The 22,939-nt window shown below is 47.3% G+C and overlaps 1 protein-coding gene across 2 annotated transcripts in view; it reads right to left on the minus strand.

Annotated features, from left to right (window-relative positions):
- Positions 1-85: 85 nt before the first annotated feature.
- SUGP1 (SURP and G-patch domain containing 1) overlaps positions 86-22,939 on the minus strand; it is a 31,766-nt gene continuing 8,912 nt past the window's right edge. The window contains exons 5-14 of one of the 2 annotated variants that reach the window (XM_006928659.5): positions 21,285-21,396; positions 20,856-20,956; positions 19,867-19,990; positions 11,013-11,368; positions 3,360-3,466; positions 2,292-2,469; positions 1,759-1,865; positions 766-911; positions 555-684; positions 86-285 (exon numbers count right to left, since the gene is read on the minus strand). In XM_006928659.5, the coding sequence (XP_006928721.1) occupies positions 259-285; positions 555-684; positions 766-911; positions 1,759-1,865; positions 2,292-2,469; positions 3,360-3,466; positions 11,013-11,368; positions 19,867-19,990; positions 20,856-20,956; positions 21,285-21,396 (1,388 nt within the window). In that variant the 3' untranslated portion in view covers positions 86-258. Of the gene's footprint in view, positions 286-554; positions 685-765; positions 912-1,758; positions 1,866-2,291; positions 2,470-3,359; positions 3,467-11,012; positions 11,369-19,866; positions 19,991-20,855; positions 20,957-21,284; positions 21,409-22,939 lie in introns of both variants that reach the window. The other variant, XM_003982120.6, reaches the window with a different exon arrangement.

Here is a 22,939-nt window from a genome sequence, read left to right on the forward strand (position 1 = left end):
GATTCTTCAAACATTAGGGAACCTTCCCAGCAGGATCCCAGCCCATCTGCCCAGCCCAGCCCTGCAGCTAAGGAAACAGGAGTGGTTTCTGGTGATGGCAAAACCAGGCTGCCATGGTGGGCAAGCGCTGGAACTTTTAATACACGGCACGACACTCGAGACGACGGGAAGGGCAGGCAGAAATGCAGGCCGGAACATTCCACAGTCCAGGGACGGTCGGTCGTTTGGAAAATACGTTCGTGTGTTTTTCTGGAATACTCAGTAGTAAGGCCGTCTGGGGTTGTTCTGTGGGAGGCAAATAAGATAAAATGGGGAGAAGGGGAGGGGGTGAATGCTAAAGACAGCCGTTCCTCCTGCCCAGAACCTTCTAGGGACTACTGAGCTCACCAGAGCTCAGAGGGGAGGGCAGGTGGAAAGGTGTAGAGTTGCTGGTGAGACATTGCCTAGCTAGACTGGGGAAGGAGGGGAAGCTCTGTTACCAGCACTGCCACCCCCCTGTGGAGATTCTGGAGAGCCCAGCCAGAAGCCGTGTGGGAGGCTGGGGACACACGCACCAGGGGGTTAGGTCGGAAGCGGTAGGCCAGCATCATCCTCTTGCGAAAGGCCTCATACTCGTCATCCTCCTTGGAGAGCTCTGCTGGCCGGTCGATGCCAAAGCCGGCTCCATCTACTGTGGTGGTGCCCCTGCAGGGGAATGACAGGGCAGAGTAAGCAGGGGGCCAGGCCAGTGCCAGCAGAAGGGTGGTAGGGGGAGCGTACACTCACTTGTTGACCGGGTTCTTGATGCCCTGGCCCTCTGAACCCAGCCCGTCACCCTCCTTCCAGCCCATTTTCATCAGCATCTGATAGCCAATGTTCTCCACCGTCAGTTTGAACTCCTTGTACTCGGAGTAGTCAGGCTCTCGGCCCTCCTGCAAGGCAAGGAGTTGGCTGTCATCTACCAGGGCTACAACTGTCCCAGGTCCCAGCCCTGGCTTGAACAGCCTCCACCCACCGCACTGCCCACAACAACCTCACTGGCTGCTGGGACCACCTGCCCATCTGCCTCCTCTGCACCAGATCAGGTTCCTTGAGAACAGACCAAGATGCTCTTTCTCAGGGTCCCCAGGGCCAGACTTTGTACCAAGCTGCCTGGTGGCCAAGTCAAAGAGGGCAAGGTGATGGGTCACACAGGCCTCACCCACCACAGGAAAAATTAATGGTTCATTAGCAACAAAAAGCCCTATGTTCTGAGGGCAATTCATTACACAGAATGCTAAAACATGTGGTCAATAAGGTGCCTGCCTTGTTGATGAGGTTATGCGGTACAAAAGCGGCTTTACAAAAATCCCCCAAAAGAGGGCATGGGATGTGTCCCGTCAGCTGTCTCTCCTCACGAGCATGAGAACAGCATGGGAGGAATGTGAAGTTCTTGTTCTGGAGAACCCAGTCCTTGGGGACTTCTGCCTGAGAAACGCTTTGCCTGTAAACTGCACTTAATTGGCTCCACTGAAAGCAGAATTTCCCTGAAGCCCTGGGAAATGTTTCTAAAGCGGCAGCTGAGCTGTTATTTGCTAATTCCCTTCACAGACGGTGTCTATCATAAACAGATGCCTCCTGAGGCAAGAGGGCCCAGCTCCTCCTGTGAATGAGGGGGGCCTGGAGGCTGCCTCAGGCGCCTGCCTCGTGATGCTAACAGGAGGGGCTGGAACACTCGAAGGGCTGCCTGCTAGACAGGCCTACCTCAGGGGCTGGTGCCCAGGGATGCTCCCAGCTCACCTTCAGGGCCTTGAAGGTTTCCATGAACTTCTCCAGCTCATCTGGTGGCAGGAAGTCTCCAATAAAGTGCTTGCCACGGCCCATCTTTGTCAGCTGCTCGGCCCATTCTGCCCGTAGAGGAGGGAAAGGTGAGAGGAGAAAAGGAAGAAGTCAGGGAGTGGGCTGGGTGGTCCCACAGCACGGTCTGAGTCTTGTGCGGGGAGGGGAGTCTGGGGCTATGGGGGAATGAGGCAGATGGTTGAGACCCTGACCCAAACCCCTGCTGCTCCAGGCAGCCCTGCTAAGTGCCATGTTCAGACAGCAGTGAACACTTACAAAGAACCATTTCTTTTTCCTCTGAGGAACCTGAGGCGCAGAGAAGCTGAATCTCTTGCCCAAGGTCTTATAGGTTGGGCAGGTGGTTTAAGGCCCCAGTGTGGTGTCTCCAGGTGCCTTCCCAGGCAGGTGAGTGTGGCTTCCTGAGCCTGCAGTACCCTTAGGGCAAGGCCTCAGCTAGGTACCGTGCCCCACCTGCAATGTGCTCTTTGGCTCACCCCGAGTCTTGTCCATCTCCATGCGCCGCAGCTGGTGTTCCCAGGTGCCCAGCTCGCTGTCTACCTCCTCGTCGCTGTCGTAGCCATGCTGGTGCTGCTGCAGTGCCTTCTCCCACAACAGCTGCATGTCCTGCATCGCACGCTTGTGCTGCATGATCATGTCATACATCTGCTGCATCTGCGGGCAGCACATGCCAGTGAGCAAGGCAATGTACCACACGTGTAGGAGGCCAACCCCCTGGCCTTCCCTATGCAGGTCAGGCCCCCTCACCCTTCCCACTTTCTGCCCTCCCTGGGCCGGCACGTGAGCAGGGCTTGGAGCCAGCACTCAAGACAAAGTCCTGTACCAGACCATGCCCTGGGTTTCTTGGATCCCTGTTTTCAGCAGGGAGGAGCCCTCTCTGCCTCACCCAGTCTGGTATCTGGCCCGAACCCAGCACATCCTGGGCACCCTTGCTGTGGACCAAATGAGGGCACCGCAAGCCCCTGATCACGGAAGGGTTGAAGGAGATGTGACAGGGCCGTCAGGCTGGAGGAGGTGACAAGGGTGAGCTGTCCCTAAGAACCAAGGGTGTGCCTGTAGTTCCCCAGGAAAGCAGCAGAGGCTAAGCCCCTGGCCATAGAGCTCCCTGCCAAGCCAGCCCTCATCCCAACACAGGCAACACCAACTGAGCATTTGTCACATCGTTCAGGGCGCCCAGTGCTAGCCAGGCCTGTCCTGTACTGGATGTTGGAGGGCACTGGAAGGAGAGCTTAAAATGGAGACTACCTAGTCAGGAACAGCCCACGAGCATGTCGGGGAATAGTTGTGGAGCATCAGCCTCAGGGGCTGCCCAGGCAGTGTGAGGACTGAGCTCTGGGTCCAATTGCAGGCTGGGAAGGGCCTTTGGGGGGTGAAATGCCATTGACAAGGGCGTGCCTATCCAAGAACCTCTCCACTGATGGTGGGATCCACCCAGCACAGGGAGGCTCAGAAAGAATAGAACATGACCACTGTCCTGTGAGGTGAGGGGACAATACTCCATTGGCCCCTTTGGAGCCTGCCTGCTCTATGCCACACAGACTTACCTCCTGTTGCTCCTTTAGCTGCTTCTTCTGGGCATCTGACAGCTCTGTGACACCCACCAGACCTACAGGCTTCCCTTTCTCATAGCCAAGCCCCTTGAGGTCCTGAACTGGAAATAAGACACAGGCTGATCAACAACGGATGGACAGGTCCAGACCTGCTCCTGCATGTGGTACAGCGTCCATGCGCTGACGACATCTGAGGCACTTAGCGCACATGGCACAAGGCCTTCACATCACAACGGTTGGTATCCTGTGTCACGTGATGATCCCAGGGGCCTCACCGTGCTGTCACGTGCATCTAGTGTCACCCTCACATGACCTCTCCAGGCAGGCTCTATACCCCTATGTGTAGATGATGACATCAGAACTTAGAGGTCCAGGACCTCCCTCAAGGTCACATATCTAATGGGTGACATGAGGGGGACTTTGCAAAGGCAAAGACAGGAGAGGAGAGATAAACATGTGCCCGTGTGTGTGTGTGCATTCACACACTGACTCTTAGAGATAAGCCCTGCAGGGAACAGACACCCAGTGTAGACACACGAGGGTTTAGAGTCTGGCATAAGACTCAGCTCTGTGTATAGCTCTGTTAGCTCCTTCTGGGGAAGCAGCCGACCATCCTCAAAGCAACTGACATTTAATTTGGCATCAGCTTTGGAGCTTGGCTGGAGCCAGCAACACTAATCCACATGAAGATGCTGTGACAGCCCCATCTGGGTGGCGGAAACAACCACCCCTCAGGCGGTGGCTTCCTGGGGGAGGAGACGCTGGGCAGAGGGGGATACAGAGGCCCTTCTGGTATGTGCAAAGAGCCAGATTCTCCTAGCTCACCAGGGCTGGGGCTTCACCTGCAAGAACCACTCACAAGTGCTTCTTGAGCCCATGTTTATTCCCCAATACCTCCTGGAAGGTCTGTGTGGGAGCCCTGTGGAGAGGGCAAGGGAGTCAAGGTCTGAGCAGCCTGCTGTGTGCCTGGAATGTACCCAAAGTCCCCCTCCTCCAGTCACTTTACCAGCAAGCAAGCAGGTGGGGGCTGTTCACACCCTCCCAGGGACGACACAGGCCAGTGAGACCTAAACCTGGATATGTGACTTCGGAGCCTGTGCACTAGACGACAGGGAGGCCTCCTCACCAGCTGGGAGCTGGGGCCAGACCTCAAGGACATGGTTTCAGAACTGTGGCATGCACACATCAGAACAAGACTCATGGCAGAGCACCCTTCGTTATAGGGGGGCACCTGAGTTCGGCATTTGACAGCAATCTGACCCTAGGCAGAGATGCTACCTGGAACCACACTGAGTACTAGAATCTTCACTAGCTTTTCTCCTTGGACAAGGGAAGCACTGAACAGACAACCTCCAGAACTGGATGGGAAAGGCCAACAGGCTAGCCATGTGACTTGGGTCAGCTGTCTTCCCTCTTGGTCCATCATAAATAAAATAAACGTAGGTGTCAGCACCAGAGCACATATGACTCCTCTATGTATCTGTGTGTTCAGGGGTGAGGGAGGTTGAGACGGTTCTGTGTGCAGGGCAGGCTGTGTGGAGGGCAGTGAGACAGATGCCGTAAGATAGCCTCTCTCAGTCACCGATTATCACCTGCAGAATGTGATGACAACAAACTCCCCACTCTACTGGCCGCTTTGTGGTAGAAAATGAGAAACAAGACCACATGTTGGCCATCTCTGAAACTGTCAAGGAGGCAGATGTTGCAGTTGATTGTGCAAAACTGTGGCAATTATGGTGCTTATCATCATGCATTTCTTGAGCTTTCTATGACAAGAATGAATCCAAGTACTTTAAAGCTTAAGGGAGATAGCAGGATTGATCTATATGCTGTGTACAAGGCACTCGCCTTAGATACGAAGTCACAAATAAGTTGAAAGTGAAAGGATGGAAAAATGTATTTCATACAAATAGCAACTGAGAGAGCTGGGGTGGCCATACTAGCATCAGACAAAATAGACTTCCGGTCCAAAACGGTTACAAGAGAAAAAGAAGGATGTTCTATATTGATAAAAAATGTAAAACAGAAAGAAGATAGAACTTGAGGCGCTTGGGTGGCTCAGTCTGCTGAGCATTTGACTCTTGATTTTGGCTCAGGTCATGATCCCAGGGATGTAGGATCTCGCTGAGCGTGGAGCCTGCTTAAGATAGATTCATTCATTCATTCATTCATTCATTCATTCATTCTCATTCTCTCTCCCTCTCCGCACCTGGGTGGCTTGGTTAAGTGTCTGACTTCGGGTCAGGTCATGATCTTGAGGTTTGTGGGTTTGAGCCCCACATTGGGCTCACTGCTGTCAGCCTGTCAGCCCACTCTCTGCTCCTCCCTCACTTGCGCTCTCCCAAAAATACATAAATATTAAAAAAAAAAAAAAGATTCTCTGTCCCTCTCTCCCACTTGCATGTGTGCGCACTCTCTCAAAAAAAGAGACATCCCCCCACACCCTACCTAACAAAAGAGCCTCATGATATATGAAGCAAAAATTGACAAAATTGAAGGGAGAAATGGACAGTTCAACAATAGTAACTAGAGATGTCAATACCCCATTTTTCATATCAATAAGGATATGGAAGATTATAGAAGATTAAACACTACACCAGCGATGCCTAACAGATGTATACAGAACGTGCAATCCAGCAATGGCAGAAGACAGTCTTCTTGTGTGCACATAAAACATTCTCTAGGAAAGATTACATTTGGACTACAAAATGAGTTTCAATACATTTTAAAAGACTGAAATCACAAAGTATCTTTTCTGATCACAATGGAATCAAGCTAGAAATCATTAACAGAAGGAAAACTGGTAAACTCACAAATATGTGGAAATTGAACAACACACTCTTAAACAATCAATAGATCAAAGAGGAAGTCACCAAGAAAGATTAGAAAATAAGAGATGAGGGGAGCATGCGTGGCTCAGTCAGTTAAGCGTCTGTCTTCCATTCAGGTCATGATCTCATGATTTGTGAGTTCGAGCCCTGCGTGTCTGTCTCTGTCTCTCTGTCTCTCTGTCTCTCTGTCTCTCTCCCCCTCCCCTGGCTGTGCTCTGTCTCAAAAAATATATAAACTTAAAAGATCTCCAATTAATAACCTGACTGTCCACCTTAAAGAACTAGAAAAGGAAAAGCAAACTAATTCCAGAGCTAGCAGAGGGAAGGAAATGAAGATTAGAATGAAGATATAGGAAATAGGAAATATAAATATGGTACAGATGGGGCACCTGGATGGCTCAGTCAGTAAGCATCCAACTCTGGCTCAGGTCATCATCTCCAGGTTTGTGAGTTCGACCCCCACATCGTGCTCTCTGGTGTCAGTGCAGAGCCCCCTTCAGATCCTCTCTCCCCCTTTCTCTCTGCCCCTCTCCTGCTCGCGAGCATACACATGCTCGCTCTCTCAAAAATAAAGAAAAAGGAGGAGGAGGAGGAGGAGGAGGAGGAGGAGGAGGAGGAGGAGAAGAAGAAGAAGAAGAAGAAGAAGAAGAAAAAGAAGAAGAAGAAATATGGTAGAGTAAATCCATAGAATCAAAAGTTGTTTTTTTTTTTTAAAGATGAACAAAATGACATACCTTTAGACAGATTACCTAAGAAAAAAGAGAAAAAACTCACTAAAATCAGAAATCAAAGAGGGAGGGAATATTACTAATGATTTTATAGAAATAAAAAGGGATTGCAAAAGAATACTATGAACACCTAGAAGCCAACAAGTTGGATAACCTAGATGAAGTGAACCAATTCCTAGAAACCCGTAAATTACCAAAACTAGCTCAAGAAGAAATAGAAAATCTGAATAGACTTAAAACAAGGAAATTGAATCAGCAACCAATAACTTCTCATCGGGGCGCCTGGGTGGCTCAGTTGGTTGAGCATCCGACTTCAGCTTAGGTCATGACCTTGAGGTTCATGAGTTCAAGCCCTGCATCAGGCCCACTGCTGTCAGTGCAGAGCCTGCTTCAGATCTTCTGTCCCTCTCTCTCTCTGCCCCTTCCCTGCTTGCACTCTCTCTCCCAAAAATAAATAAATCTCTAACACACACACACACACACACACACACACACACACACACACACACACACACTACCTCCCAACAAAGAAAAGCCCTGAACCAGATGGTGTTACTGGTGAATTCTACCAGACATTTAAAAGAATAACTCATGCTAATTCTTCTCAAACTCTTCCAAAAAATTGAAGGGAACATTTCCTCATTTCAAAACACTACTATTACCCTGATACCAAAAGCAGACAAAAACACCACAAGAAAACTAGAGACCAATATTCCTTATGAATATAGATGCAGACAGACACAACAAAATACCAGCAAACTGAATACAACCACATGGTAAAAGGATTATGCACCATGACCAAGTGGGATTTATCACAGAAGTGCAAACGTGGTTTAAATAGTTCTGATACCAATTCCAAATGTGTGTATGGTCGGGGTGGGGGGGGGGAGAGGAGAGGGTTCCCCACACCAACAAACAATTCTCAGACACCTGCTGGGTGTCCTGTAGTTTAGTTCAATTCTATCACTATCTACCAGGAGGTAGCATCAGATTTCATGGGTTAAGGGGTCAGTCTTACAAGACTGCTCCTCCCTCCCACATCAACTTTAGATGCCAACTGCAAGCCCAAGTCATCACCTATGCTTCTAACTGGCTGTAGATCAGAGGTTCCCACAATCCCCTCTCTGGATTCAATTAATTTGCTAGAGTGGCTCATAGAACTCAGAGAACACTTTACTTACAAGATGATTGCTTTACTTATATGTCATAAAAGGATGTAAGTTAGGAAAGCCAGGTGGAAAAAACAAGGTATGGGGAAGGGCAAGGTATGGGGCAAGTGCCCAGAGCTTCTATGCCACTGAGCATGCCACTGTCTCTGAACCTCCATGTGTTCATCAACCTGGAAGCTCTCTGAACCCTGTCTTTTGGGTTTTTTATGGAGGCCTCACTGCATAGGCATGATTGATGAAATCATTACCCGCTGATCAACTCAACCTCCAGCCCCTTTAGCCTCCCTGGATATCAGGGGGTGGTGGGACTGAATGTTCCAACCTTTTACTTATGGTTGGTTCCCCTGGCAACCAGCCCCGATCCTTAGGTGCTTTCCAAAAGTCACCTCAGTAACATAAAATCCAGTTGTGGTAGAAAGGGGCTTATTAATAACAAGACACCCATTTCACCTTTATGGCCCTGAAGCATTTTCATGACCTGAGGACGGAGACCAAATAATACAACAAAAGATGCTCCCATTGCTCTTATCACTCAGGAAATTCCAAGAGTTTTGGGAGAACTGTGAGCCAGGAACTGTGAACAAAGGCCAAATACATATGAGAAATATTACTTTGGTCACCTGAATGGTCAAATAGGTATTTCTTATAAACCACAATATTGCATGGTTCAATATAAAAAAATTAACCAGTGAAACACGCGTTAGCAGACTAAAGGAAAAAAAAAACCATCCAATCATTTCAATTGATGCAGAAAAAGCATTTGACAAAATCTAACACACCTCCATGATAAAAACATTAAATAAACTAGGAACAGAAAGGAACTTCCTCAACATGATAAAGGTCACATATAAAAAACACATAGCTAGGGGCACCTGGGTGGGTCAGTTGGTTGGGCGTCCAACTCTTGGTTTTGGCTTAGGTCATAACCTCACGGTTTTAAGGGTTTGAGCCCTGTGTTGGGCTCTGTGCTGACAGCTTGGAGCCTGTTTAAAATTCTCTCTCTGCCCCTCGCCCAGCTCATTCTCTATCTCAAAATAAATAAATAAACTTAAAAACAAAAAACATAGCTAACATTACACTCAATAGTGAAAGGCTAAAGTCATTCCCCCTCAGATCAAAACAAGGTATGGATGCCCATTATTCCAACCTCTATTCAAATAGTACTAGAAGTTCTAGCAATTAGGCAAGGAAAAGAAATAATAAGAGGGATCCCACTTGGAAAGGAAGAAGTAAAATGATCTCTATTTGAAGATGACATGATCATAATTATACACAGGAAAACCTAAAAAATCCACGAAAAGATTGTCAATGCTAATAAATGAATTCAGGAAAGCTGAAGGATCCAACGTCAACGTGCAAAAAAAAATCAGTTGTATTTCTATACATTAGCAACAAATAATCCTAAAAGAAAATTTTAAAAGCAATTGTTTAAAAGGCATTAAAAAAATAAATCACTTAGGAATAAAGTTAACTAAGGGGGTATAAGACACATACAATGAAAACTACAAAACATGATGAAAAATTAACAAAGACCTAAGTCAATGGAAAGACATCTTGTGTGCACAGACTGGAAGACTGGTTGTTGTTGGTGGTGGTGCATTTGTTGTAAGAAAGACTTAAATATTGTTAATATGTCCATACTGTCCAAAGCAATCTACAGACTCAGTACAATCTCTATCAAAATTCCAACTGTTTTTACCAAATGGAAAAGCGCATCTGAAAATTCAAGACCCTCAATAGCCAAAGCTTGAAAAAGAACAAAGTTGGAAGATTCACACTCTCAATTTCAAAACTTACTACAAAGCTACAATAATCAAAATAGTTGGTACTGATCTAAGGATAGACATACAAACCAGTATAATAGAATACAGAGCCCAGAAATAAACCCTTACATCTCTGGACAATTGAGTTTTGACAAGGGTGTCAAGACCATTCAATGGGGAAAGAAAAGCCTCTTCAACAAATGGTGCTGCAACACTGGATCTCCACATGCAAAAGAATAAAGATGGATCCTTAGCTTATATCATATATAAAAATTACCTCAAAATAAATCAGAGTTCCAAGACATAAAAAAACCCAGAACACAGGGGCAAATCTTTGTGACCTTGAATTTAGCTTTGGTTTCATAAATGAAACCAAAAGCACAGGCAACAAAGGGAAAAATAAACCGAACTCTGTCAAAATTTAAAACTTCTGTGCATCAAAGGACACTATCGAGGGATAAAAAGACAATCCACAGAATGAGAGGATGCATTTGCAAACCATCTGAATAGGGGGTTAATATGCAGAATATATAAAGAATCCGTACAACTTAAGAACAAAAAGACACGCCAATTTAAAAGTGGGCAAAGGACTAAAACAGACGTTTCTCCAAATAAGCTATACAAATGACCAATTAGTACATGAAAAGATGATCAACACCATCAGACATTAGGGAAATGTGATTCAAAACTACAACGTGATTCCACTTTATACCTACTAGGACGGCTATTATAAAAAGGCAAAGATGTGGAGAAATGGGAAGGCTGTGCACGGTTGGTAGGAACAGAAAATGGCGTACTTGCTACAGAAAATAGTTTGGTGGACCTTCAAAGAGTTAAAGAGAATTACGATATGGTCCAGTGATTCCACTCCTAGGTATGGACCCAAAAGAATCAAATCACGGATTCAAATGGTACTTGCAGACCAAAGTTCACAGCAGCACTATTCACAGCTGCCAAAAGGTGGAAACCCATGTGTCCATCAACCGATGAATGGATAAAGTGCAGTCCAGCCATAAAATGGAATATTACTCAGTCATAAGAAGGAATGAAACTCTGACACATGCTATGCCAGAACACAGATGAACCTTGGAAACATTCTGCTCAGTGAAAAAAGCCAGACTCTCCTGACAGAGCAGGGGGAAGGGGATCAGCCCACCTGACAGAGGTGAGGGAGAGGCGTCTACATCCCTCTGTACCAGCTCGGCGGGCGGGAGTTCCACTTTGTCCTCTTCAGGCCCCCACCGGCTCTTTCGCTTCTTTTTCACAGTGGCTGTGGTGGCCGGCTTCCCAGGGATGGTTGGAGCTGGGGTGACTGCAGGCGAGGGGGCAGATGAGGCAGGGCAGGCAGCAGCTGGGGGTAAGGACCCTGATGGGGTCTCAGGAGGGGATTTGCGTTTCAGGCTGAGGTCGGGTGCCATGAGAGTGCCTGTGGGGCCAGCCTTAGCTTTCCGGAACTCCTCCAGCTTCTGGCGGTAGTATTTGTACCCTTGGCTGTTGGGTTCGTATAGAAAGCTGCAAAGGAGAGTGGGGGGCACACCATCAGCTGGGCCCAAGCTCCCTGCCTGATTCTGGGCAGGAGCAGCTTGGGCCTTGTGCACACATGCTCAGGTTAGCCAGAGTTATGGCTTGAGGATTGAGGTCTCCACCATGACCTCCTGCACTGCCAGGCTTTAGTGGCTGCTGGGTCCGGGAGCCCAAGCTTGAGGAACAGTGTGACATACTCAGAGCTTGTCACCATGTCACTCCTATGAGCACTGGTCAAAGTCCCTATGCCAGCGCTGTCAGACACCCATCACAACATAATTGATCCCGTTTCAAAAAAAAGGGGCGGGTTCTCTCAGACCTTCCCCAGGCTCTGTAGGGCTTCCTCCCCTGCTGCTCTAGATGAGCACACTGGTGCCTTCAAGAAATCCTGAGTTGGGAGAGACACCTGGTGCTAGAAAGGCAAGATCCGTCCCAAACCTGACAGCTTGGCACATCTGTGCTTCTCTCTGATGTATCCTTGAGAGGCATCAATAGCAAATGGAGCCAAAACAAAACTCGGAATGGATAGGGACTGCACTCCAACTGAAGGGCAAAAGCCCCCACCTCACTGGAAGCCGAGGGTCCCCTTGGTCCCCCCTCCCACCCCCGCCACTAACCCCAGTCCCAAGTGTGAAGCAGGCAGAAACGACAGCTCCCTCTGCACCTGCCCAGCATCTCTCAATTATGCAGGTCTTGAGCTGACAGTCCCAATTCTGGGGCCCACAACAGAGGGAAGAGTCACAGCTCAGTTCCACACAGCAAAATCTGTGTATAGCATGGGCTACACAGGTCTCAACAAGAGGGGTAGGCCTGCACTCATGAACCTGGAGGTTCCGGTTGCAGCATAATACTGTGCTATAAAGCAGTGGGCAGGCTCGAAGATGCTGTAAATTCTTTTCATACAAAAGAATGATAGCAGAAAGAAACCCCCAAAGACTGTTTCTATGTGTCTCCATGAAAGCCAGGAAGGGGTAGAAGGATCCCAGCCGTGCTAACACTGGTACCTAAGGTGGCACAGAAGGACGGGGAGATGGTGGCATCTCCTTTGTACTCCTTTATACTTCTTCACCCCAGAAATACACAATGTGAACAGATCTACTTCTATTAAAGAGATTGAGTGGAGCACCCCTGGCTATTCAGTTGGTAGAGCATGAGACTCTTGATCTAGGGGTTGTGAGTTCAAGTTCCACGTTGGGCGTAGGGAAATTGAGTAAGAACCTTTCAAAAACAGAAAGCACCAGACCTAGAGCAGTTTACTGACGAAAATACCAAACATTTAAGGAAGAAATTATATCAATTCTCTACAATCCCTTTCACAGGACAGAAACAGAGAATACTTAACTTATCCAATTACCCTAATACCAAAACCAAAGATTTTGTAAGAAAACTACAGATCAATATCTCTAATGAATACAGATATAAAAATCCTCAACCAAATATTAGCAGACTGAATCTACAAATGTGTAAGAATTACAGGGGGGTGGGGGGACAGGCGAAATAGGTGAAAATGATGAAGAGATATAAACTTCTAGTTATAAGTCAAGGGGGGTGAAAAATACAGCATAAGAAATATAGTCAATAACATTGTAATAACTTTGTGTGGTAACACATGGTAACTACACCTCTCGCAGTGACCATTTTGTAATGCATATAATTGTCAAATGACTATATTGGACACCTAAAACTAGGTATTAGGTGTCAGCCGTATCTCAAATTAAAAATTTTTGAAAATTTTTAAAAAAGTATACATCACAACCAAGTGGGATTTATTCCAGGCATGCAAAGCTGGCTTAACATGATCATATCAATAGCTGCAGAAAAAGCCTTTGACCAAACCCAACACCCATTAGTGATAAAAACATTCAGTAAACTAGAAACATAAGAGAACTTTCTCAATTTGATAAAGAATGTCTACAAAAAACCTATAGCTAGCATCATACTTAATAGTGAGAAACTAGAAGTTTTCCCACTTAGGAACAAAGCCAGAATATCCCACCCCAATGTTTTCAACACTGTACCAGAAGTCTTAGCTAATGCGAACAGCAGATATACCAACTGAGAAAGAAGAAATAAAACGATTTTCAAGTAACATCATCTATGTAGAAAAAATAGATTAAAAAACTGTTGGAACTGGACAGCCTGGCTGGCTCACTCAGTTAATCGTCTGACACCTGATTTTGGTTCAGGACATGATCCCAGGGTCATGGGATTGAGTCCCACTGGGCTCCGCGCTAAGCACGGATCCTGTTTAAGATTCTCTCTCTGGGCACCTGAGTGGCTCAGTTGGTTGGGCATCCGACTCTAGATTTTGGTGCGGGTCATGATCTCACGATTTGTGGGATTGAGCCCCACATAGGGTTCTGTGATGACAGAGTGGAGCCTGCTTGGGATTCTGTCTCTCCCTCTCTCTCTGCCCCTTTCCTGCTTGTGTGTGCATACACACTCTCTCTCAAAAATAAACATTAAAAAAAAATTTTTTTTTCCTCTAAGAGAAAAAAAAATTAAAACTCCAAGAATAAGTAATTGTAATAAGGCTGCAGGATACAAGGTTAATAAACAAAGCTGGTGCTTTCTTATACACCAGCAATGAACAAGTGGATTTGAAATTAAAAGCACAATACCACTTACATTAGTACACAAAAAAATGAAGTACTTAGGTGTAAGTCTACAAAATATGTACAAATTCTATATGATGAAAACTAGAAAACTCTGATGAATGAATTCAAAGAACTAAATAAGTGGAGACATATTCCTTGACTCAATATCGTCAAAATATTAGTTCTTTCCAATTTGATTTATAGGTTCGATGCAATCTGAGTCCAAATCCCAACAAGTTATTTTGTAGGTATGACAAATTGATTCTAAAGCTTACATGGAGACAAAAGACCCAGAATATCCAACACAATATTGTAACAAGACCAAAGTTGGAAAACTGACACTACCAGACCTAAAGGCTTACTGTCATATCAAGGCAATGTGGTATCAGTGAAATAACAGACAAATAGATCAACAGAACAGATGAAGAAGGGCCCAGAAATAAACCCATATAAACATGGTCAACTGATCTTTGACAAAGGAGCAAAGACAGTCCAATGAGGCAATGACATTCTTTTCAACAAATGATACTGAGGAATTGGACATCCACATGCAAACAAACAAACAAACAAACAAACAAACAAACCCCAAAACATCTAGACACAGATCTCATACCCTTCACAAAAATTAACTAAAAATGGATCATAGACTTATGATGTAAGGCTATAAAACCCCTGGAAGATAATATAGGCAAAAACCTAGATGACTCCATGGATGGCAATGACTTTTTAAATATGCTAAAGTCATAATCATGAAAGAAATTCATAAGCTGGACTTCATTAAAACTTCTGCTCTGCAAAAGACAGTTATCAAGAGAAGATACACCATTGACTGGGAGACAATATTCGCAAAAGACACATCTGATAAAGGACTATGAGACAAATTATATAAAGAACTCTTACAACTCACAATAAGAAAACTGGGGCGCTCGGGTACCTCAGTTGGTTAAGCATCCAACTTTGGCTCAGATCATGATCTCAGTTCGTGAGTTCGAGTTCCGCATTGGGCTTTGCACTGAAAGCTCAGAGCCTGGAGCCTGCTTCGTTTTCTGTGTCTCCCTCTCTCTCGTTGCCCCTCCCCTGCTTGTGCTCTCTCTCAAAACTAAACATTTTTTTTTTAGATGTTTATTTTTGAGAGACAGAGCGCAAGCTGGAGAGGGGCAGAGAGGGAGGGAGACAGAATCTGAAACAGGTTCCAGGCTCCGAGCTGTCAGCACAGAGCCCGACATGGGGCTTGAACCCACGAACCGTGAGATCATGACCTGAGCCAAAGTCAGACGCTCAACCGACTAAGCCACCCAGGCACCCCAAAAATAAACATTAAAAAAAAAACCCCAGTAAGAAAACAACCCAGTTAAAAAAAACGGGCCGGGGCGCCTGGGTGGCGCAGTCGGTTAAGCGTCCGACTTCAGCCAGGTCACGATCTCGCGGTCCGTGAGTTCGAGCCCCACGTCAGGCTCTGGGCTGATGGCTCAGAGCCTGGAGCCTGTTTCCGATTCTGTGTCTCCCTCTCTCTCTGCCCCTCCCCCGTTCATGCTCTGTCTCTCTCTGTCCCAAAAATAAATAAATAAACGTTGAAAAAAAAAATTAAAAAAAAAAAAAAAAACGAGCCAATAATTTTAACAGACACTTCACCAAAGGACATATACAGAGGCCAAATAAGCATATGAAAAGATGTTCTGCATCCTAGGTCATCAGGGAAATGCAAATTAAAAAACACTCAGAGACCACTACACATTATTAGAATGGCCCAAATCCAAAACACTGGGAACATCAAATGTTGGCAAGCATGTGGAGCAACAGGAACTCTCACTCACTGCTGGGAAAAATGCAAACGATACAGCCACTCTGGAAGACAGTTTGGCAGTTTCCCACAAAATCAAACATACCATACACTCTAGCAATCACGTTTCTTGGTATTTACCCAAGACTTGAAAACTTACGTCCACCCAAAAACCTGCACACAGATGTTTACAGCAGCGTTCTTCACAATTACCAAAACTTGGAAGCAACCAAGATGTCCTGCAGTAGCTGAATGGACAAACTGTGGTACATCCAGACAGTGGAATATTACTCAGTGGTAAAAAGAAATGAACTGTCAAGCCATACAAAACCACGGAGGACTAAATCTTAAATGCATGTTACTAAGTAAAGGAAGACTATCTGAAAAGACTACATACTATACAACTCCAATTATATAACATTTTGAAAAGGACAAACTATGGAGTCAGTAAAAAGATCAGTAGTTGCCAGGAGGAAGAGGGGATAAATAGGCAGAACATGGCTGATATCAGGGCAATGAAAATACTCTGTATGACACCATAATGACGGATACAGGTCATTGTACATTTGTCTAAATTCACAGAATGTATAACACCAAGAGTGAACCCTAATGGAGACTATGGACTTTGGGTGATTATATCAATACAGGTTTGTCAATTGTAATAAATGTACTACTCCAGGGGCACCTGGGTTACTCAGTTGGTTGAACGTCCGACTCTTGATTTCAGCTCAGATGGCCTCAAAGTTTGTGAGATCGAGCCCTGCGTCGGGCTCAGTGCCAAAAGCACACAGCCTGCTTGGGATTCTCTTTCTTCCTCTCTCTCAGTCCCTTCCCAGCGCGCATGGTCTCTTTCTCTCTCAAAATAAATAAAATAATAAAAATAGATAAATAGATAACTCTGGCGGGAAATGCTGATAAGAGGGGAAGCCGTGCATGTGCAGGAGCATATGAGAAATCTCCGTGCCTTCCCTTCAATTTTGCTGTGAACCTAAAGATACTCTAAAACAATGACATCTTAAAAAAAATTAAGAGACAAAAGCAAAAACTTTTTCAGAAGAACAGGTGGCTGGATTTCAAAAAGATGCTTGGCACCAGAAAGGCTATGATATAGATTTAAAGCTATTTGGTTCCTCTAAGAAAAGCTGACCTGTGGGATTTGCTTACTGGTGCAGGTGGGAAGCTCCTGACAAGGTAGGTTTTCTCTAGGCTCACAGGCCCCAACTTGGCCTCAGCTGCTGGTTTGCACTGAGTCTCCTCCAAGTTGCCCCCAGAGGCAGCATCCAAGAGCTCCCTGTGGGTCTGTCTGTGGTGATGGTAGAGTTAACAGCCGCCATTTGACCTGGGCTCCAGTCAAGAGTGCAGGGGATTGTATAGCAAAGATTCCCTTGGGTAGGAGCGAACCTGCCCCTCGGTTAATCAAACTTAACATGTTGGTGTCTTTCGTTCCAGTCTTTCTTCTCACTGTAGATTTATCTGAATGGTGCCGTGATTCTACTTTCTATGTTGTTTTTTTTTTTTTTTTAATGTTTACTTATTTTTGAGAGTGAGAAAGAGCATGAGTTGGGGAGGGGCAAAGAGAGAAAGACACAGAATCTGAAGCAAGCAAGCTCCAGGCTCTGACCTGTCAGCCCCAATGCAGGGCTCGAACCTACGAACCGTGAGATCATGACCCGAGCCAAAGTCGGACGCTTAACAGACTTAGCCACCCAGGCGCCCCTCTATTTTCTATATTCTGATTTAAAAGATTTTTTAACTTGACACATAAGGCTTTCCTGTTAAAACGGCATGGAGTGGTGGTGAAAGCACATCCTCCCACTGGTCTCCTTGCCTATTTCCTCCCTTGGGAGAGGCCAGTAACAGGGCTTTGAAAAGAACAACGTGGCTCACCTGGGTGACAGGTTAGAGTGGCACATGGCTTGTGGTGGATGCTGTGCTTGCTGCTACAACCTTCACCCACGTGCCTTCTGATGGCCGCGATTCCACTGAGGAGATGCAGTTATTAAGAATTTAGCCCACTGAGGCTGGACATTAACGTGTTACTCATTTTTTTAAGACTATGGATGAGAATGTACTTAACATTATTTCTGGGCCAGCATCTCAGAAGTGGCATGACTGGTCAAAGGAATGGGTGTTTCCAGCTTCTTTATAGATGAGCAGTTGTCACAGATATGTTTCCCACAACACAGAGCTTGCTGGTGTGTGCCTGGCCCACACGAGGAATCAGGAGGGCAGGGAAGGGCCAGGAGAGGCAAATACATGAGCTGCTCCTGTTAGATTTGGAGGTGAAAGAAGATGCCTCACACTTGATTCCATGCGAAGATTAAACAGATCACACTGCTCACCTTCAGCTACTTCCCCACCGGGCACTCTAGGTTCTGCCCTTGCCCTGGTTGCCCCCTTCTTCCCTCTGGCCTCCACCACAGTAAAACCCAACGAGTTGGGCAAACACCAATGAAACACAGAGGAACCAGAGCTGCATGCGCTGAGGGCATCTGTCAGCTCTGACCCCAGAGGAAAGGTCTGGCCAGTGCTGCCGGGCCCTGGACCCCTCTGACCAAGGAGAGGGCTTGGGCTTGCAGCCTTGACAGAAATCCACAACCGTGCTCACTTTGCCTGCTGTAGATTCTCACGGTCAGCTCTACTTATGATGAGCGATGGTAAACTAAGTATCTTTCTTAAATAAACCTCCTTAGGTAAATGAGGCTTAAAAAACAAAAAAGGGTACAGAGACTTTTAAGTAGACTATTAAGTCAATGCTGGTTTGGGGGGTGCAGAGTGACAGCTGGTATCACAATGATGTCAGGAGATCTCAGGTGGGTCTTTAGGCTAGGCAGACCCCTCTCTTGAACTCCAGACCCAAACACCCCACAGCCCCCACCAGGGTACCACGGCCCAGGTACAGCATGCAGGGATACCTGAACTCCCCAGCAGCCTTCTCCATGCTCTGGTCCACCGAGTAACTGAGCCATGGCCCTCCCCTCCACTAGCCTGCAAGGTTCTATCAGCCCCACTTCCTGATGTTCCTCCTCTGCCGGTGTGCTTTGGCCTGGCGTGTCTAAGCACCCTCCACAACTGTGGCCAGTGACCTTGGAGGCACAGTTCACCCCATCACGCTCTATGTGGACCTTCCAAAGGTGCTCAGTGAACACGTGAGCCCTGCTTGGCTCCAAGGCCCACCTGCACCGCACACAGACACTCACCTGCACTCCCAACCGCTATGGCACAGTACCTGCATCTCTGCTGCTTCACTCCTGCTTCCTTTGTCCTGAACGCCCAGCCACTAAATCAACTAGCCCAGACTGTTGCTCCTGGACTTTTTGTTACACATGCCATCATATCTCTTCACTTTCTGAGTTGGAACCTATGTTATTTATGGCCAAGAACATCCTCATGGGTGCAACACCTCCACACTGAGTTCAGCATCCACCTCATAAGCCCCTGCTGGTCCCTACCTAGCAGCAGTGACTTCCCAACCCCCCACTCCAACAACCTGCCGCCAAGGAACCTCCCCTAGAGAGGAGGAAGTGCAGAACCCACCCAAAGAATGCACAGGTACACACAGACCCAGCCTGAGGGGATGGGATGTGGCTGCGTGGCTGGAGACAGCAGGGAAGTCAGGCTGCTTGTCCCACACCTTCCGTGGAGCCTGCACACAGGCTGAGGGTTCCCGCTTCACACGGCCTAAGGCACCACATTCCCACTTTCCTCACATTCCTTCACTGTCAACGTCTGATCCTATAAAAGTACAAAGTCAAAAACGGGAAGAGCCTGGCTCTCTGCCCAAGAGCCTGGCTTACTCTTAGCCTAGGGCTGCCATCTCTGTAACAAAGGGAGCCCGGCAAGCACCAGAGACTTTCTCTATAAGGCACGTGGAAAACAGAAGACCCCAAAGGCCCTGCACGCCTGCCTCAGAGATGATTTGAGCTCTGACAAGTAGTTGACCATGGGGTGGCAGAGCTGGGTTCAAGGGTCAGAGTTACTGGACCCAACCCTGCCACCTTCTGACCGTGGGCCTCTGGCACGTTGAGCCCATGGGGGTTGGGGGGTGGAGGGGGTGCTGTGATCAACGTGTATGGATGGGTCACCTCCCTATTTAGTACCCCCCTTACCTGAATGCCTGGTTCTCGCGGTTGTTCTGGAGAGCGATGGTTTCCACTTCTGGACCCCCGTCTGCTATGAACCTGGCCAACTTTTCTGCAAGGTTCTTGGCCTCTTCATCCTCTGGGGGTGAAACTTTAAGCAGGCTGTCAGTACTGAGCTCAACTCACCACACCCAACAGCCTAATTTCTGCTAAGAACCCCATGGGCAACAAGAGGGGTTTATTTTAGGAACAATGCAAAGAAAAACAGGCAAATGGGAATCAGATTACTACACTGGGACCAAATACCAGAGTTAATATTACAACATCCCACCCCGCACCCTGCCCCTTCCCGCCCCACAGATCACAGAACAGAATGTGAGTGAAGGTCTGGATCCAGGCCAGAGGGGATATGGGAGCCCCACCTCAGTCTTTCTCCCAGGGGTTGCCCATCCAGGTCTCACAAGGGAGTGGGCCTGGCCCTCCTTTCCTGGGGAGGTCAGGGCAGAGGGCCTTAGGTGACAAAAAAAAAACCGTACCTACCTCTGTGGCCTGTGTTTGGCCTAAACATTGATGCCCCTGCCACTTACCATAATCTGACTGGGCTTTTACTTCTTGACAGCTGGAGACCAGCTAGCATCTCCCCCTCCCCGATACTCATTCCACCAGGAGCTCACTGCCTCCCTCCCCAAGTGTCAGGCACTACATTTATCTCTAGGTCCTCCGTGCCAGACAGGCAGGAGCTCATTTATACTTAAATGACCAAGAACCAACAAGCAAGCACTCCTCCCTCCTACCCCCTTTAAAAACACAGAGCTGAGCTCCAAAACATAATAATGACCTTGACCTTGGCCCTCAGACTCTTTCCCACCTCAGACCACCTGGCCACCTGAGAGGGCACAGAACTGGGCCACTGGCACCACCCCATGTACGGCAAGCCTCCAGGAACCCCGATTCCACATGGGGTGTGCTTTGTCCACACACCTACCCAGAACCTCCCACATCCTCCACCCACTTACCTTTCTGAAAGGCTGCCTGCAACTTCTGCGCTTCCTTTCTTATCTCAGCCACCTTCTTTCTGTAGTAGAGGAATTCCCTGCTATTCTTATCATGCAAAAACCTGGAGAGAAGTTTTGCAAAACAGAGAGGAAGATGAGCAGTGGGGATGCGGTGACCCAAGTAGCTTCTGAAGAATGTTGTGCAAAGCAAGCTGGTGAGCAGAGACACCTTGATGGGGCCCAAGACTAAGTCTCTGCACCACACTGGAGCCCCTGCAACCTCCGACATGAGTTAGAAAGCACTCAGAAACTCGGAACAGCATCTGGCCCGTGCGAGCAAGCACCCAGCCCCAACCAGCCTTAGTAACCAGTAGGGTTTTACAAGAATACACATTACTGTGTGACAAGAACATTAAGTAGTGGTGGCCTTCCCCTCCCAGAAATACTTACGAAAACGCCGGGTTATCCTTGTAGTTCTCCATAGCTACTTTTTCTAACTCGGGGCCTCCTTCTGCCACAAAGCGGGCCAATTTCTCTATCACTTTCCGAGTCTCGGCTCCCTCTGGGGGTGAAACTTTAAGGAGGCTGTCAGTACTGGGGTTCAACTCACACACCTCACAGTCAACAGGCACACTCTCTCTATGGACCACAACGACAGAGGGGTGGGGGAGAAGAGGGTGAAATGCGGGAGGTTGTCGGGTGTCCTGGGTCCAAGCACATAGCACTGTGATGAGGGGGTTGTCAGTCTAAACAATCTTTGTGAAAGACACTGGGTGGGAGAGAAGGGTGTGAGCCTCCCAGAGACCAAGCCGATCCCCAAACTGGGAGGGAGACATCAGAAAACATAGCCAGTCTCCCCCTTTTTTCTTTTATTTACCAGTGTTCAGTTTAACAAATTTGTTTCCTGTCACCAAAGATGACAAATTCCTTTTTAAAGTATCGTTACAAACTCTGACTTAAACACATCAAGAGTTTCAATCCACTGATTTAAATGTATCAGGTGGGTTTCAATCCATTGCAATTAATGTCATCGCAGAAGCTCAATTGTCCCCTCTTGGCTGGTAGAGCCTCTTCAAGCTGGCTCCTGAGGTCTTTGGGCCTGACCCCAGGAGTCTCTGACGGCCTTCTTGCTATCTGCTGGGATAGGGTGCTCCAGGATCATCTCATACACTTCCTGACCAAACCTAGAGCCAGCCATTTCTCCAAGAAGTCCTGGTTTCCACGAGGGAGAAAGTGTGTTTCCAGACCACCATCTGGGTGCCAGAGGCGCTCACTGCAACAGGCTTAATCATTACCTCAGGGCCTTTTCAGTGAACAGAGCTATAAAAATATTTCTTAATATTTGTATTAGCCTCCCCGCCTTTGATCCACATGGAACTTGCTTTTGTATCTCATTGCTGGCCTGTTCATGAGGCATCTGTCAGCCCATTTACGCTCACGTCCCTTTTATGAGAACTCCCAGGAGAAATCTCTCACTGCCAGTGCCTAGCAATGTTCCCTGCTCTTGGCAAGAGGGCTAGACACTGAACCTGCAGCCAATCTTATTCCCTTTGTTGCTTCAGCTGCCAAGAAACTGAGGGACAGGGGTCAGGGACCTGTGGCTTGAGGAGGATCCTTAAGAGGTCACAGGGACATTCTGTACCCACCTTTCCCCCAGCCTTACCCTCTTCCTGAGTGCCTGGTGATGACCTGCTTGCCATTTATAGGCACAGGTGCTTTTCTGGGGCCGCATCAACAGCAGGCCACAATAGGCCTCAAGGACCTTGAGACACTGCCTCTTGTGAAGCAGCACTTCCCATCAGAGCACTGTCAGAGCCGCTAGGATGCCTCAGGAAAAGCACCTTCCCTGGCTCCATCCTGAGAGATACTCTACGGTGCGAGGTTGGCCACTGACCTACTCAGATGCATGGCCAGAAGCCAGCACCCTCATCCAGGGTAACACGTCTAAAGGCTATCACAGCATAACTATATAGTTACTTCAATCTGTCCTCACTGTCAGGGTGATATGACTACACCAACCAGTCTGGGGCAGAGGTGGTGCAGGCATCCTCATGGCTCAGATGGCACTGAGGCCTTATTCTGAATGTGGATGGAGTTAGACACAG

Source organism: Felis catus, chromosome A2 (assembly GCF_018350175.1).
Source record: "Felis catus isolate Fca126 chromosome A2, F.catus_Fca126_mat1.0, whole genome shotgun sequence".
Lineage (NCBI taxonomy): Eukaryota > Metazoa > Chordata > Mammalia > Carnivora > Felidae > Felis > Felis catus.